The 14,908-nt window shown below is 28.7% G+C and overlaps 1 protein-coding gene across 1 annotated transcript in view; it reads left to right on the top strand.

The window, feature by feature from the left end:
* The first annotated feature begins 614 nt into the window (after positions 1-614).
* Positions 615-14,908, top strand: part of Cpr97Ea (cuticular protein 97Ea) — a 31,621-nt gene continuing 17,327 nt past the window's right edge. Inside the window, exon 1 of the mRNA XM_065508510.1 lies at positions 615-836. Within this exon, the coding sequence (XP_065364582.1) occupies positions 828-836 (9 nt within the window). The 5' untranslated portion in view covers positions 615-827. The remainder of the gene's footprint in view (positions 837-14,908) is intronic.

Here is a 14,908-nt window from a genome sequence, read left to right as displayed (position 1 = left end):
AATAAGAGTTTTTTTGTTGTTTTTCAAACATAGCAAAGCTTTTGCAAAAGCAAATGAAAATATTATTGATTAATTTCATTCAATAAAAAAGTGGTGAATATAAAAATTTTTTAACTTTTATTAAAAATTAAAAGATTAAATATAAATTTATTTATTTATTTTTATACCTAAATAAAGAAAGAAAATTTAAGCCAAAAAGATAAATTGTTGCATTAATAAATCAATTAATTGAGTTTAAAACCACAAAAAACAACAATTACAAGTATAATTGTTGTTAAAGTTATGGGGTGTTGAGGTAAATAATTTAAACATTAAAGCAAAGAGTACTCCAACATTAGACAATAAACTGAACAAACAAAAAAAAGCTAAAAAATTAAAAAGGTTTCTTGGTTGTGACTACTCTAGCTCTGACTCTGGCTCAAGCCACCAACAAAACACATTGTAGCCAGACAGACAGACAGCTCTACAACCTCTACCACCAACACCATTAAAAGTTTCTTTATTATATGAGTACGAGTACTTTTTTCATATAATTTTCCACTGTACAAATCAAGTACAAGCTATAAAAAGGCCATGATAGTTTTCTGGCGGTTCAGTCCAAACGCGAAGTTTTACAAAGTCATTGAGAACGAAACGGGGTGCAAATAAAAGCAAAAAATTTAAATTAATAAAATTAAATAAAATAAGTAATTAACTTTAAAAAGTGGTGAATTTGAAAGTTGAAAAGATAAATAAATCTTTAAGAATTCAATGAATAATTAACGAGAAGAGATAAAACATCTAAATAAGCTAGTTTATTACACAAACAAAAACAGCAAAGCTAAATAATGCTAGTGGTAGGTTGGATTTTTTTTTTAAAAAAAAAAACAAGATTTTCATTTTAACAACAAAAAAAAATCTATCAGCAACATTACAATCAATCATTTTCAAAAGATCAACGAAAAAGGTCAAAGTTACTTACATTTTTAAAGAAAAAGCTTGAACAATGCAATGGATTTTATTTATATGTGTTTTTTTTTGTCTTATAAAATAAAAATATTATCATTAAATTAAATAAATTCCTTGAGAAAAATTAAAATAAAAAACAACTAAATAAATGAATTTACAGCATTGTGTACTCGCATAGACGACTATTGCAGTGTGAGTCTGTATCTTTGTATCTAGGAGTGTGTAATTCAAATATGAATGTATCTGCAAGTACATGTATATATAAATATGCATGTACTATGTAATAAATATGCATTAATGTGTGCTGATTATTTCAACTGCTACTAAAAATACTAGCTGGAAATGTTTGTTCACTCACTGGAAGTCAACAAGTTGCTGCTGCTGTCTTTTTGTTTTTGGTCGAAAAGTGAATTTGCATACATTAACGAACGTACTTACTTACTTACTACTTACTATACTGAGTATTAAAACACTGACTACAATTCGCTCGCTCACTTTATTCAACAGTTGTCCAAATGATTTAAGTGCTTTTGGTTACCATGCTACTCATATCGTATCGTATCACTTCTATTGTCTGCTATTGGACTGACTGTCTTAAGGTGTTGTTACAGTTAAATATTCACCCAATTTGGTTAAAATCATTAATATAAAGTGGATTTTCCAGTCCAGTAAAGTGGTGCTACATGTGAATGCAAATACATAAATATAAAAAAAAAAATTTGTTTAACCCTTTCGGAACGGCTGGTACACATGTGTACCACCAAGTTTTTAACGCTCCCAAAAGTTAACATTTCTATTGTACTTTGTTGAGTTTTAAAATTCTATTACTATTTCATCAGTTCAATGATAATGTTTGCTGTTTTTTAATTTCTCAATATTTGGAATTTTATAACAAATTTCAATAAAAAATCTTCTTATATATATAAAAATTAAATGGTCCATGTATGCAATCTAGCATTTAACAGCATTTTAAAAAAATTTCGATTAATGAACAAAAAACTTTTAAGACTGAAGTAGAAGACTTTTTAAAAACAGCGCACAGTGGTATGAGAATAAAAAAAGATGGAAACAAATCTGTAACTTCTAAACCCTTACGCCGATTTGAATAAAATTTCACATGTGCAAAGAGGAAGTGTAGTCGAGTTTAAGTTTTGAATTTGGACCTCATGAGCCCACCAAGAGCGGGACCAGGGGTTCCCAAAGTAGGACACCTCGGGTATGTTCAATTTTTAAAATGATCCTATTTCTTCGTTTGTGTTCCGATTTAAAACAAATTACACATATAGAATCTCCTCGTCGAGCACTACATAAAACCTATCAATTATCTCTTATAGCTTACGAGTTATTCGCATTTGAAAAGTAAAATTTTATTTCATTTACCTACCTTGGTCTGGTTTTTGCTAATAACGGATCCAATTCTCTCCCCATTTTCTTGAAGTATAATTTTTTGAATTAACAAGACATGTGTTAATAATAGTATGAAATAATTGTTTAAAAACATCTACTGAGTCAAAAGTTATGTGCATTCAAACTTAAAAAAAATAAAAAAAGTTTTTCGTTTTTTCGCCATTTTTTTTTTCGAAAAAATTACTTACATTAATTTTAAATTATACAGAAAATTAGAAAAAAATAAATAGTGTATTTATATTTTTCTGAAAGACAACATTTCGGGAAATATTATAAAAACAAAATAATATCAAAATTCGTATTATTACGTGGTCCAAGCCTTCCGAAGTAGACCTATTTTTTATATAAATTTCAACTTTAGACAACATTTTCTCAAATCGCATAGCTGATTTTAAAAAATTAAGACCTGTTTTGTATGTCCCAATATGTTCTTTAATATTGTGCAAAGGGATTTCATAGCCCCGAGCTTGGTGCCTTCATAAATCAAAAAATCTAAAAAATCCCAATTTTGGGATTTTTGAAAAGTTTTTTGGGAATTGTGGGATTGTCATTAACAATTCACAAATATCTTTTTCACTTTTGGATTTGGATCGAAAGTTTCTATATAAGTATAAAATTTCATTAAAAACGATTCATAAACTTTTATTGCATTTTAAAAATTAAAATTAAAATTTTCCAAAAAAATCAGCTATAATATTTTATTCCCATATTTTTGATAAAGGTCTGCTATAATTTTTTTAATTCTTAAAAATTTTGTACATTTTTGAAAAGAGGACATAATTTCCTACACGCTGATATATAATATGTATTTCTTTTCTTTTTCCGTAGTCTAATTAATGGATAGATATCCCACTCGTATCCCCCTAAGCGACCTAAAATATCTTAAAGGAATGGATCTAAGCTTTCTTTTGACTTAAATTTTTTTTTACAAAATTTTGAAAAAAAAATCGAATTTGCAAAAAAGTCAATAATTTTATGTCTTGAGTTACAACATTTTTATTTTGATAGATATCCCACTCGCATCCCACTAAGCCGCCGAATAGGTCTGAAATGAAAATATCCAAGCTTTCTTTTGAGCAAAAAAAAATTAAAAAAAGGTCCATTTTGAAAAAAAGTCAACAAAGTTAAAAAAGTTTTTGATTTCGGAAAAAAAAATATTAAAAATTTTTTAATATTTTATTCGAAAGATTGAAGAAATAGCTATCTAAACTATTTGGAACACATTTTGCTAAGAACAATAGGTAATAAGTTACATGGATGAGAAAAATCACATGTTTGGCCAAAATGTCAAATTTTGACCCCCTCTAACTCAGAGAGTTCTGGACCGATCTTGTTGAAAAATAGTGTCTGAATTACTATCCAATAGGTCTAACCTTGGTGTAAATTTCATCCCGATCGGAAGACATCGATTTTAAAAGTTGGGTCACTTGATGTGAAATCCCCCATATACAAACAATCTTACGAAAATAAATCTGAAGATTTCTGGAACTATTCTTAGATAATGGATTACTATTCTTAGATAATATTTTTCAATAATATTTTTTAATCGGACAGCAGGGTAACAGTTTGGAGAAGGCCAAACACTGAATTGGAAAATAACAATGTAGTAAACACTGTCAAACATGGTGGAGGAGGAGCCATGTTGTGGGGTTGTATGGCTGCATCTGGTGTAGCAAACTTAGTTTTCATCGACGGTTCAATGGACAAAACAGTGTACCTTAATATTTTAAAAGAAACCCTACTACAATGTGCTCTAAAGTTAAAGCTTGGGAATATAAATAGTGCATTATGTTCCCCACATTCTCCCTACTGCTCCGCAATCACCTGACATGAATTCAATAGAACATTTGTGGGATAAATTGGCCGAACTTGTAGGAAAGCACCATATTATTAGTAAGACTCAACTTAAAGAAGTCCTGTTACAAGAATGGCAAAATATTGGAGCTGACGTCACCAAAAATTGGTCGATTCAATGCCAAGACGATTAAAATAAGTCATTATAAAGATAGGCTACTCCACAAAATATTAAACTATTAAAAAAAACTATTTCCCTATTAAAAATTAGGAACTGTGTGAATATTTTTGTCCCCTTAAAATCGAACTTCGAAACATTAGTTAATTTTTTTTTTCTGAAATGTGCCAACTTATGTTTAGTTTTTCCATATATTTCAATAAGTTATAAGTTATACGTAAATAAATATTTTTTTGAAACCCGTACGAAAGTTGTGGCCTTCGTTTAAAAAATATGGAAGATTAAAGATAAATCTGTATGCTGTGTGAATATTTAAGTCCGGCACTGTACATATGTACATTTATTCGTTTTATTCGATTATTCTACATAAAATCGTTATTCGAAAATGGTAATTATTCGATTAATCGAACGATCATTACTCGAATGAATACCCTAGTAAATAGCTAGTTTCGAATAAAAACTGTCGGTTTACTTTAGTTTTAGAGCTGGTAAGAATATTTTACTTTTTTTTCGGCCAAGCTAAAGTTATGAATAAAAAACACGTATAGTATAATTGTCCTCCTGAGTTATAACACCCCCCCCCCCCAATTATAAATTCGCAGTATTTCGCAAATTTTGTAAGGTACGCAAACATATTAAATACAATAAAAATTACAATACAGCATTGTAATTCGAAAGCCGTACCGAATGGGTTAAATCAGGATTTTTTTATGTGATTCTTGTGCAATTTAAATTGATAAAATATGGCTGTTTTTACAAAACTATTAATTGAGTGATTTACATCTTATAACAGTATTTGATATAGACCACAATTTCCAAAACCGGTTTTTGTAAAAAAATTTCATAAGGCATGCGAAAAAAAGACAGGTTTTTTATTAAAATTTACAACATGGTTTGTTGTAAATTTATCATTATTTAAAAATAAGTTATCAGCTAACTTATATGGACAGATTTCAATGAATAAAATTTTGTAATAAAGCAAGTGGGAATGCAAAGAAATTTATTTTACTAAGTCATCTCTTATATTCTTTGTACTAAGTCATCTCTTACAGGCTTGGGGGATGACAATAACATTTTCCATTAAAATACTTCGGGTGTAATTAAATTTTTAAACTCTACACAATTTTGATGTATTTTGGTTCCAGTAGTACAAATTTAGTACAAATTTCTATAGTTTTTTTTTTTTAAATTTTAAGTAAAATTATACATTTTTGTAGACGTTTCTCCACATAATTAATGATAACTCAAAAAGGGTTAGTCCGATGTTATTAAATTAAACTTTGAAAACATGAGATTTACATAACCTTTCGACTCAGTAGTTTTGGAGTTATAATAACAAATTGAAGAAAAAAATATTTTTTTTAGGTAAAAATAGCAAATATTTTTGTTTTAAAAAAATCACGAAAAATCGAAAACGGCAGAAATTGTTTAGAATTCTTGCCTTATCGCAAAGCCATATGTAAAATGATATATCGATTATAAAAATCGATGAATTCTGTTTGAATTTATTCAGTATTAAGTGAATTCGCTCATTTTCAAAAAATTTTAGGTTTTTGTTTGATATACATACATATGTACATAAAATTGAGTATTTAATAATCTTCTTTCGATTGATTGAATTTTAAAACGTTTTCCCCATACTATGTATAAATTTTATATACATATATATATTGCATTTCAATCGGCTCAGAAGTTTCGGAGTTATAGTAACAAATTGAAGCAAGAAATATATTTGTTACGTAAAAATAACAATTTTTTGTTTTAAAAAAAATCCTGAAAAATCGAAAACGGCAGAAATTGAGATATCGATCATAAAAATCGATCGAACGTAGTGAATTCACTCCTTTTCACAAAATTGTATGTGCCTATTGAATTTAGTTAGAATCGGTTCATTATTATAAGATTGGCTTATCTGAAAATAGTTAAGCTCTCATAAATACCTTATTTATATAGATATCCAAACCAAATTCTGCGCAAATAAGTTTTATATAAGCTGAACTCGCATTACCAAATTTTGTGACGATCGGTTTATAATTAGTCATAGCTCTCATATAAGACCCCTTCCGAAAATCAATTTAACTAGCATAAATCTCTTACAAATTTTGGTATTCAAATAAAATTTAATACAAATAAGTTATATATATGGGGGATTTCATGTCAAGTGAACCATGTCTTGCGATCAGAATGAAATTTGCACCAAGGTTAGGCCTATTGGGAGAATCCATATCAAAACGGACAGAAAACTGTTATTTTCGGATTTGACATTCTCGATTTTAATGAAATTTACCACACATATTACGGTTCCAAAGGATTCCTCCCATCTGTTTTTTATTTGTTTAAATTTTTATATGAATTTGCTGATCTTTGAGTAGTTTCAAAGTTATAGGCAATTATGTGTATTTAATTTTAGACAATTTTAACAAATTTTTCAATTTTCAAATCGCGATACTTTTACATCGGAATGAGTTTCCATTGAAAAAGTCACTGATATGAGAAACATATTAGATATAGATATTTGGGGTATTCACATGGTCTGCTATTAGTCATATTGTCATTGGACATTATGACAATATGACCAAATAGTAGACCGTGTGAATACCCCAATTATGTATGTGGTAAATTTCATTAATATTGAAAATGGTAAATCCGACTGCTGTCCGCTTTCACATGGATCTTCCCTATTGGATAGTAATTCAGACACAATTTTTCAACTGTCGAGAACTCTTTGATATCAGGGACCGTAACGGTTATAAGGGATATCAAAAAAGTTTTATTATATAACCGTTATTTTGAGACTTTAAAAATAAAAATCCATCTAAGACTGTTATTTTTCAACGTAAAAATAAAAGTTCCGATGAAACTGTTAAAAAAAGAGTTTTAAATATACGTCATAAATAAAAGTCTTTTGAGGACTTTTATTTTTTCCGTCAGAAAAAAAACTCATTTGAGGACTTTTATTTTTTTGGTCATAAAATAAAAGTCATTTGAGGACTTTTATTTTTTCCGCCAGAAAATAAAACTCATTTTATGTAAATTGCTTGTCGTTGGTCAGATCATTACTATTTCACCTAGCCCCCATACAAATGTCCTCCCGAAATTGGACTTTATCGGTCATAATTGTTTAATTTATATATATATCTCCACAAATTCCGCTCCAAGTAAGTTTTATATACACAAAATTCATGTCACCAAATTTTGTTATGAATCAGTCATAGCTCCCATATAGACCCGCTTCCGAAAATCACTTTAACGTGCATAAATCGCTTAAAAATGTTGGTATACAAACAAAATTCAACACAGTTAACTTTCATATAGACATAAATCACACCAATCACCAACTAATTTCATGGTGATCGGCCCATAATTGGTCATAGCCCCCATAAAAGGCCCACTTTCGAAAACCACTCAAAAATATAAATTATTGAAATTTTAAAAGAAAAATGTTTTTGCTCTTTTACTTAGTGTAGGGTATTATATGTTCGGGCTTGACCGACCATACTTCCTTACTTGTTTTTGTTTGTATTTTACTATTTTTGAAAATTAAAATATGTATAGAGATCTATGGTAATATAGAAATTTCTCAAAGGTTCTGTGAATCCAAAAACGGTGGGAACCACTTATATACAGAACAAAATTTCTGGGAATTATTTGTTTCAAGACATGTGATATCTATATATAGCAGTACTTGTTGCAAACATGATTTTTCCATGTAATCATAAATTTAATTTGAATTTACGAATTGCTCAATGTTCAATAAATGGAAAACTAGCCATTTAAACTGTCTGTTACAAAATTTACAATGAAAAATTAATTAAAATCTAAAACTTTTTTAGTGAGTTTAAAAACCTCAATTTACTAAATTTAATACAAACTAGATCTAAAGCATGTTAAATATCAAAGACATACAACCGCAACGAATGGTTGCAGAGAAAAATGTATAATAATGAAAACATTATCTTAAATTTTATAGACATGTGTATTACTAGCTGTATTAAGGTGACAGCTATTCTGTGCGAATACAAATTTGTGATACTTTATATAGCATTTAAAAATGTTGCACTTTTGACATTTGAATAAATTTGTTCATAGGAAATTTTTGTTTTATTTCAAGTTATTGTTATGATGCAATGGAGCAAATAATTTTAATGCTGAAATGTAGCTTCTATTCTAATACCAGTGTGTAAAATGGATTGATCTATATTTAAAACTTTTACCGAGCAAATGCTCATCATCATTATTGGAATACAGGGTGGGCAAATTGTCGATGAAATTTAAAGAATTCAGCTGTCATCCTTTTATATTTATTTAATACAATTTTGGCAAAGTTTAAAACCAAACTGATGCTCTGAAATATGAAATCGGCGAAGCGTTTTTGCATAATTTGGTTAAAATTTTGTGAAAACAGCGAACGTCTGCCGACGTGTTAGATGTGACCATGTGACCGACATCATCAATTTACTTCATAACCTAGAAAAAACTTCATAACTGTTCCAAATAGTTGTGATTTTTTTTTTGTTTTAGACATTTTGGAGATACAATATTCTAGAGTTGGGTTGTTCATGAATGAATAAGTTAAATTGAACAATTCAGTTAAGTGAACAATGTGAAGTTCGTTTTTCGTTCGTTTGAAATTTCTGTAGATGTTTGAAATTTATATATTGAAAAACGTATTTTAATTGCATTTAAGTTTTTTGAATTTGATTAAATTACCTTTTGGTTTACTCCATTATTGAAAATCCAGCTAAATTTGTTTCCAAAAGCAGCTGTCATCTGTTCGTTTTGAACGCTAACTGCAAATACATGCACAAAGAAATCGTTCGATCACTTAGTTCAGTCAAACACCGCAGAATAAAAATGAACAACTGAACAAAAGATGTTCATTTATTTGTTCTGAACAAAAATTAACAATCAGTGAACAGAACGATTATGCCCAACTCTACAATATTCTGGTCTAGATGATAAAGGTAAAAATAATTTGGATTCGTTAGTCATTACCAATTTTAATTTTAACACGGGTTATCTTAGAAGTTGTGTTCTGGAATAAATAACAGAGGTCTAAAATGGTTTCGGTGCCGCCATAACTGAAACTGATTATGTTAGAAGCTTTTTTAAACAGTAATTCATCCCAGTGACCTTGATATCTACATTCTCCTTATTCTTCGCTATACGATCCAAGATTTTCATGAAACTTCTCTAAATGACTGTGCAAATTGTGTATTTTATTATCATATTACATCCTAGATTTTTATAACTAATGCCCGTAACTTCAACAAATAGATATTTACGATGTAAAATACTCAGCAGATAAATTTACCTAAAAGGTAGCTTGACATTAATTTCAAATCAATATCTACTGGTAAAAATTACCAAATATTTTTACTCCATAAGTAACTAAGCCCTGATAGATATATATTTGTTGAAATTACGGGCATAATTCCTAGTCATTTTCGGCTTTCTAAGTTCCTAAAAAATTGTTCGCAATGGCAACAAAAGTTTTCCAAGCCGCTGTTTATAAATCAATCATTGAATTCGTGAAATCGTTGTCTTTCACAAATAATAGCTATTAGTTTTTCTGTTCATAAACCTGCAAATTTTATTCACAGAACTACCTTTTGATACTCCTCATTTAATTTCATAGAGTAAGCAATAGGCACAACTGCATGCTTATTACCAATATCTAGTAAAACACATTTTAAACTTCGCTGTGAGCTGTCCACAAATAATCTCCATTCATCAGCTTTTTAGCTTGAGAGATTCACTACAAAAGACTAAAGCATTTTCTGAGTTAAAAATGGAAGAAGTTCTTTTTCGTGACCACGATAAAATGAGGCTTTCGTAAGTTGAGTTAAAAGATTTCTTTCTTTGAGTCTAGATGCTAGCAGCTCAGATCTCTTATACGAAAGGACAAGTTGTCCTATCAAGTCACTTAAGGCATATTGAGAAAAAAGTGAAGGAGTCGTTAACACTTCAATTAAAAAAATATACAAATATTTCAGAGCAATGGATCCAAAAATAAATGATTTTAAATATAAAAATTAAAAAATTGTAGATTTTTGATGTTTTTGGGGCGAAAAGGTAACTTAACTATTTTTTTTATTAAAAAAAACTTTCTTTAAGAACATATAACAGTTTTATGTTTATCTCTAAGGTATATTTACGCAGAATATTTTGGTATAGAAAACATGTCCTATTTTTCGAATATGTCGCCCCTACGCCCTTCGAAATTTGACCAGGGATAAAAAAAACGGAAAGCAGCCTTAGAAACCTTGATGTGTTACCTGTTTGTATAAACATATGGCCTATTTTTCGATTATGTCGCCCCTACGCCCCACAATGGTATGAGAAAAAAAAGAGGGAAATAAATCTGTAACTTATAAATCCTTAGTCCGAATTGAATGAAATTTCACATGCGTAAGGAGGAAGTGTAGTCGAGTTTAAGTTTTGATTTCGGACCTCATTGGCCCACCAGGAGCGGGACCAGGGGTCCCCAAAGTAGGACACCTCGGGTATGGTCAATTTTACGTCAAGCACTACATAAAACCTCGTTGTAGATATCAATTATCTCTTAAAGCTTAGGAGAGATTCGCATTTGAAAATTAAATTTTCAACATTTTATAGGATTAACAATAGATATATATATCAAATAGAGAATTTTTTTTTTTAAAAATCATGACTGAGTCCAAAGTTACATGCATTTGAATTTAACCCTTAAATGCATGAGTTTTACTCTTGTTTTCCTATAAAGTATCAAATATTTATTTGATTTTTATTTATTATATTTCCTATAGCTTTAGTTAGATTTAGAATTTCTTTAGCTAAAACATATCGTACTACATTTGATTTTGTTGAAGGAGAATCTGTACTAGTATTTAGCTTATATTCGTGTAAAATTAAGTGGACCTGGAATGTAGACAATTGGCAACAATATGCATTTAAGGGTTAAAAGAATTAAAAAAGACGATTTTTCGCTATTTTTTTTTGGGAAAAAGTACTTTTATTCTTTTTACGTTATCTAAAAAATTTCTAAGAGGATGTATAATGAATTTGTACTTTTTTAAAAGCTAACTTTACACCAAATATTATAAATGAAAAAAAAATTATGATTTTTGATAACGAGGGGACCAGGTCCATTCAAAAAACGCCTATTTGTTATGTAAAATTCAACTTCAGGGAAAAAATTCTCTAATAGCATAGTCGATATCAAAATATAGTAAAACATTTTCGATGGCCCAATATGTTCTTAATTATTTTGTAAGGATTCCGATAACCCCGCCCCTGGTATGGATATTGTGGCCAAAATAACGAAAATATCCCATTTGTAGAATTTTTCAATACTTTTTTGGGAATTGCGGGATTCCTGATCACAAATTTAAAAATTTGTTTTTATATTTCCATTTTAAATAAAAAAGCCTATATAATTGCAAAATTCCATTAAAAAATATTCATAAATAAAAATTTTATTTCAATTTGAAAAATTTGTATCTATGCAAAAACACAATAAAAAGCATTTTTTGCAGACACATAACAGTTGTAAGAAATATCTAAAAAAATTTAGCCATAACTGTTATATTGTAGAAATAATTTTTTGTTTCTTTAAATAATATCTCAATGAAAATAAGTTGCTTATAACTTTTATTTTTGATTTTTATGTTTTTACGTTGCCTTATAAGAGTTATTTATAATAAATATTTTTTTTTCGTTACTCATAACTTTTATTTTCGATTTAACTTCACCTGAAGTATCTCCACTTCAACCAATATCCGATTTTCGTGGATTTATCTTCAGAAGATGACAAAGGCAATACATCGCTAGAGTTATTAGCAGCTATAGCTGAAATAGAGGGCTTTAAACCTATATTAGGAAGAGAAAAAGGATACTTTTGCAATTTTTAAATAAATTGGTTCATATTGTCTATGCACTGCCGGCTAAACGACTTACTGTTGAAAGAGCATTTTCTGCTTTGCGTATTTTGTTGACTGAGAAAAGGTGCAACTTGGCGGACAATGCGTTTGCTAAAACATTGATTGTGAAACAAAATTCTTCATAATTAAAAAACACACAATAAAAAACATGAATCTCTTACCAAGCTTATTTTTTGCGACTTTAAAGGTTAAATTCAATGTATGTACTAATAAAATGCAAACAAGGTGGCGAAAGAAACTTCTTTTGAGTTATGAGCAACGAAAAAAATATATTCTTTAGAATAACTCTTATTAGGCAACTTAAAAACATACAAATTGAAAAAAAAAGTTATGATCAACGTAAAAAAATATAAATCGAAAATAAAAGTTATGAGCAACGAAAAAAAATATTTATTATGATTAACTCTTATTTGAAAACGTAAAAATTATTCATTGATTTATGCCTAACTTTTTCAGTCTCAAAAAATTTAATAACAGTTATTTTTGGTCTCTGATTTTTTGTCATATTTTTCAAAAAAGTATTCCATGAATTTTTTAATTGTCAAAAGATATATACACTACTGAAAATTTGACAAAATCCTCTATCCATTGATATATAACATGTCAACCTTATGTTTTCTACGTAGGAAATTAATTAGGGAAAACTTAACAATTTGCAGAAATGTAATTTCTACATTTTTCGTTTGCGAACCCACAAAGTATATATGTTCTGGATCGTTATAGATAGCGGAGTCTATATAGCCATGCCCATCAGTCCATCTGTATGTTGAAATAAACTTTCCGTAACCTCCAAATAACTTACAAACATGATTGATACATCAATGTATCGGGAATTCTGCCGGCACTGTGCTATTTAAAATAGAGAAAATCGGCCCACAAATGGCCGAGGTATAAGGAAGAAACCAGGACAACCTCGATTTTTGGCTTATTTTTTATCTATATCTGGATTACTATATGGATATCTAATTATAGATATTTCAAAGTCCATTGCAACGATGTATATAAGGCTATAGTAAGTTGTCCTACAATGGGTCAAAATCGGGAAAAATATTTTTCAACCCGAACTTTTCATCAAATGAATTTTTTGTCATACAATTTTTATTTCACTAATAAATTAAAAAAAAATTTGCTTAAATTTGGAAAAAATAAAATTTGAAAAAAAAATTTATTTAAATTTTAATATGTATATTTAAAATGATATTTTACTTAAATAGCTAAAGTCTTGTTTTGACTGTAAGATTTTTTTGTTAATGAGTATAAATGCAATAGAAACATAATAATCAAAAATAGTTAATTATTTAAACTTATAAGTAAATGACGACAGTATAAACACCTAGCAAATATTTATGAAATTTGAAGTAAATAACAAAAAGTGACATGCACGCAAATTTCAGTTTAAAAACCAATTAATTAAATTAATATTAAAACTGTTTTTAGAAACATTTCATTTAAGTGTGATTAAATACTAATTTGTATTTATTTAATTATAACCTACACCACCATAGTGGGGATGGTATAATGCGTTTGTGCAGATGTTTGTAACGCCCAAAAATATTAGTCTAACACCCACCTAAAAAGTATACCGATCGACTTAGAATCTCTTTCTGAGTCGATTAAACGATGTCCGTCTGGCTGGCTGGTCGGCTGGCTAGTACATATTATTTTGTTCGGCCCAAAGATCAAGCTTATTGAAACTGGCTGAAATCGGTCCATTATTTCACCTATGTCCTTCCGAATTTGGACTTTATCGGTCATAAATGTTTAATTTATAAATGTATCTCCACAAATTGCGCTCCAAATAAGATTTATATACACAAAATTCATGTCACCAAATTTTGTTGCGATCGGTCCATAATTGGTCATAGCTCCCATATAAGGCCCACTTCCGAAAATCACTCAAAAATATAAATTATTGAAATTTAAAAAAAAACATTTTTTGGTCTTTTACTTAGCGTAGGGTATTATATGGTCGGGCTTGATCGACCATACTTTCTTACTTGTTTTAAATGGTTTTCTGCTAATAAAGTGTTAATTTACATAATCTAATCAAGAATTTTTGAATAATATAGCAAGTAGCTACAATAGTTCTTAAAATTTGTTTTAAACCATTAAACTGACCTTACTCAAAATCATAATAAATTTATTTGTAACACAAATATGAAACTTTAAATATTCATTTTATACTTTTATTTAATTATTAAATTGAAAGCAATTAAATAAATAATTCCTTAACTGTGTGACTACTTTAATATGCCAACTTTAAAATATGTAGTGAAAACAACATTTAAACTTATCATTCAATTTTTAACAAACAAAATTCTAGAAAAAAAAACTAAACTTAAATTTGCAATAAATAGATATTTAAAACAACTAAAATATGTGCCACCTTACTGCAGCGTACTTAAATCAATGTTTGAAAACTATGTTATGGACAAGGCAACCTAAAAAAGAGCAGTTCTTAAATGTTTGACTGTACGGTTAGATGGATAGATAATAGATCGATGTATAGTATACATTCATATACATATATGCACAATATATATACATATATATTCACATGTTCGTCTAACATACATATGTGCACTGCAATATTGATAATTTAGGTATAGTTACATATTGAATTTCAGTTGATTGTTTCTTTGGAGATTTTTGTTTTTGT

Source organism: Calliphora vicina, chromosome 1 (genome assembly GCF_958450345.1).
Source record: "Calliphora vicina chromosome 1, idCalVici1.1, whole genome shotgun sequence".
NCBI lineage: Eukaryota > Metazoa > Arthropoda > Insecta > Diptera > Calliphoridae > Calliphora > Calliphora vicina.
Note: the sequence above shows the minus strand (reverse complement) of the source record. Positions and strands in the feature narration are given on the sequence as shown.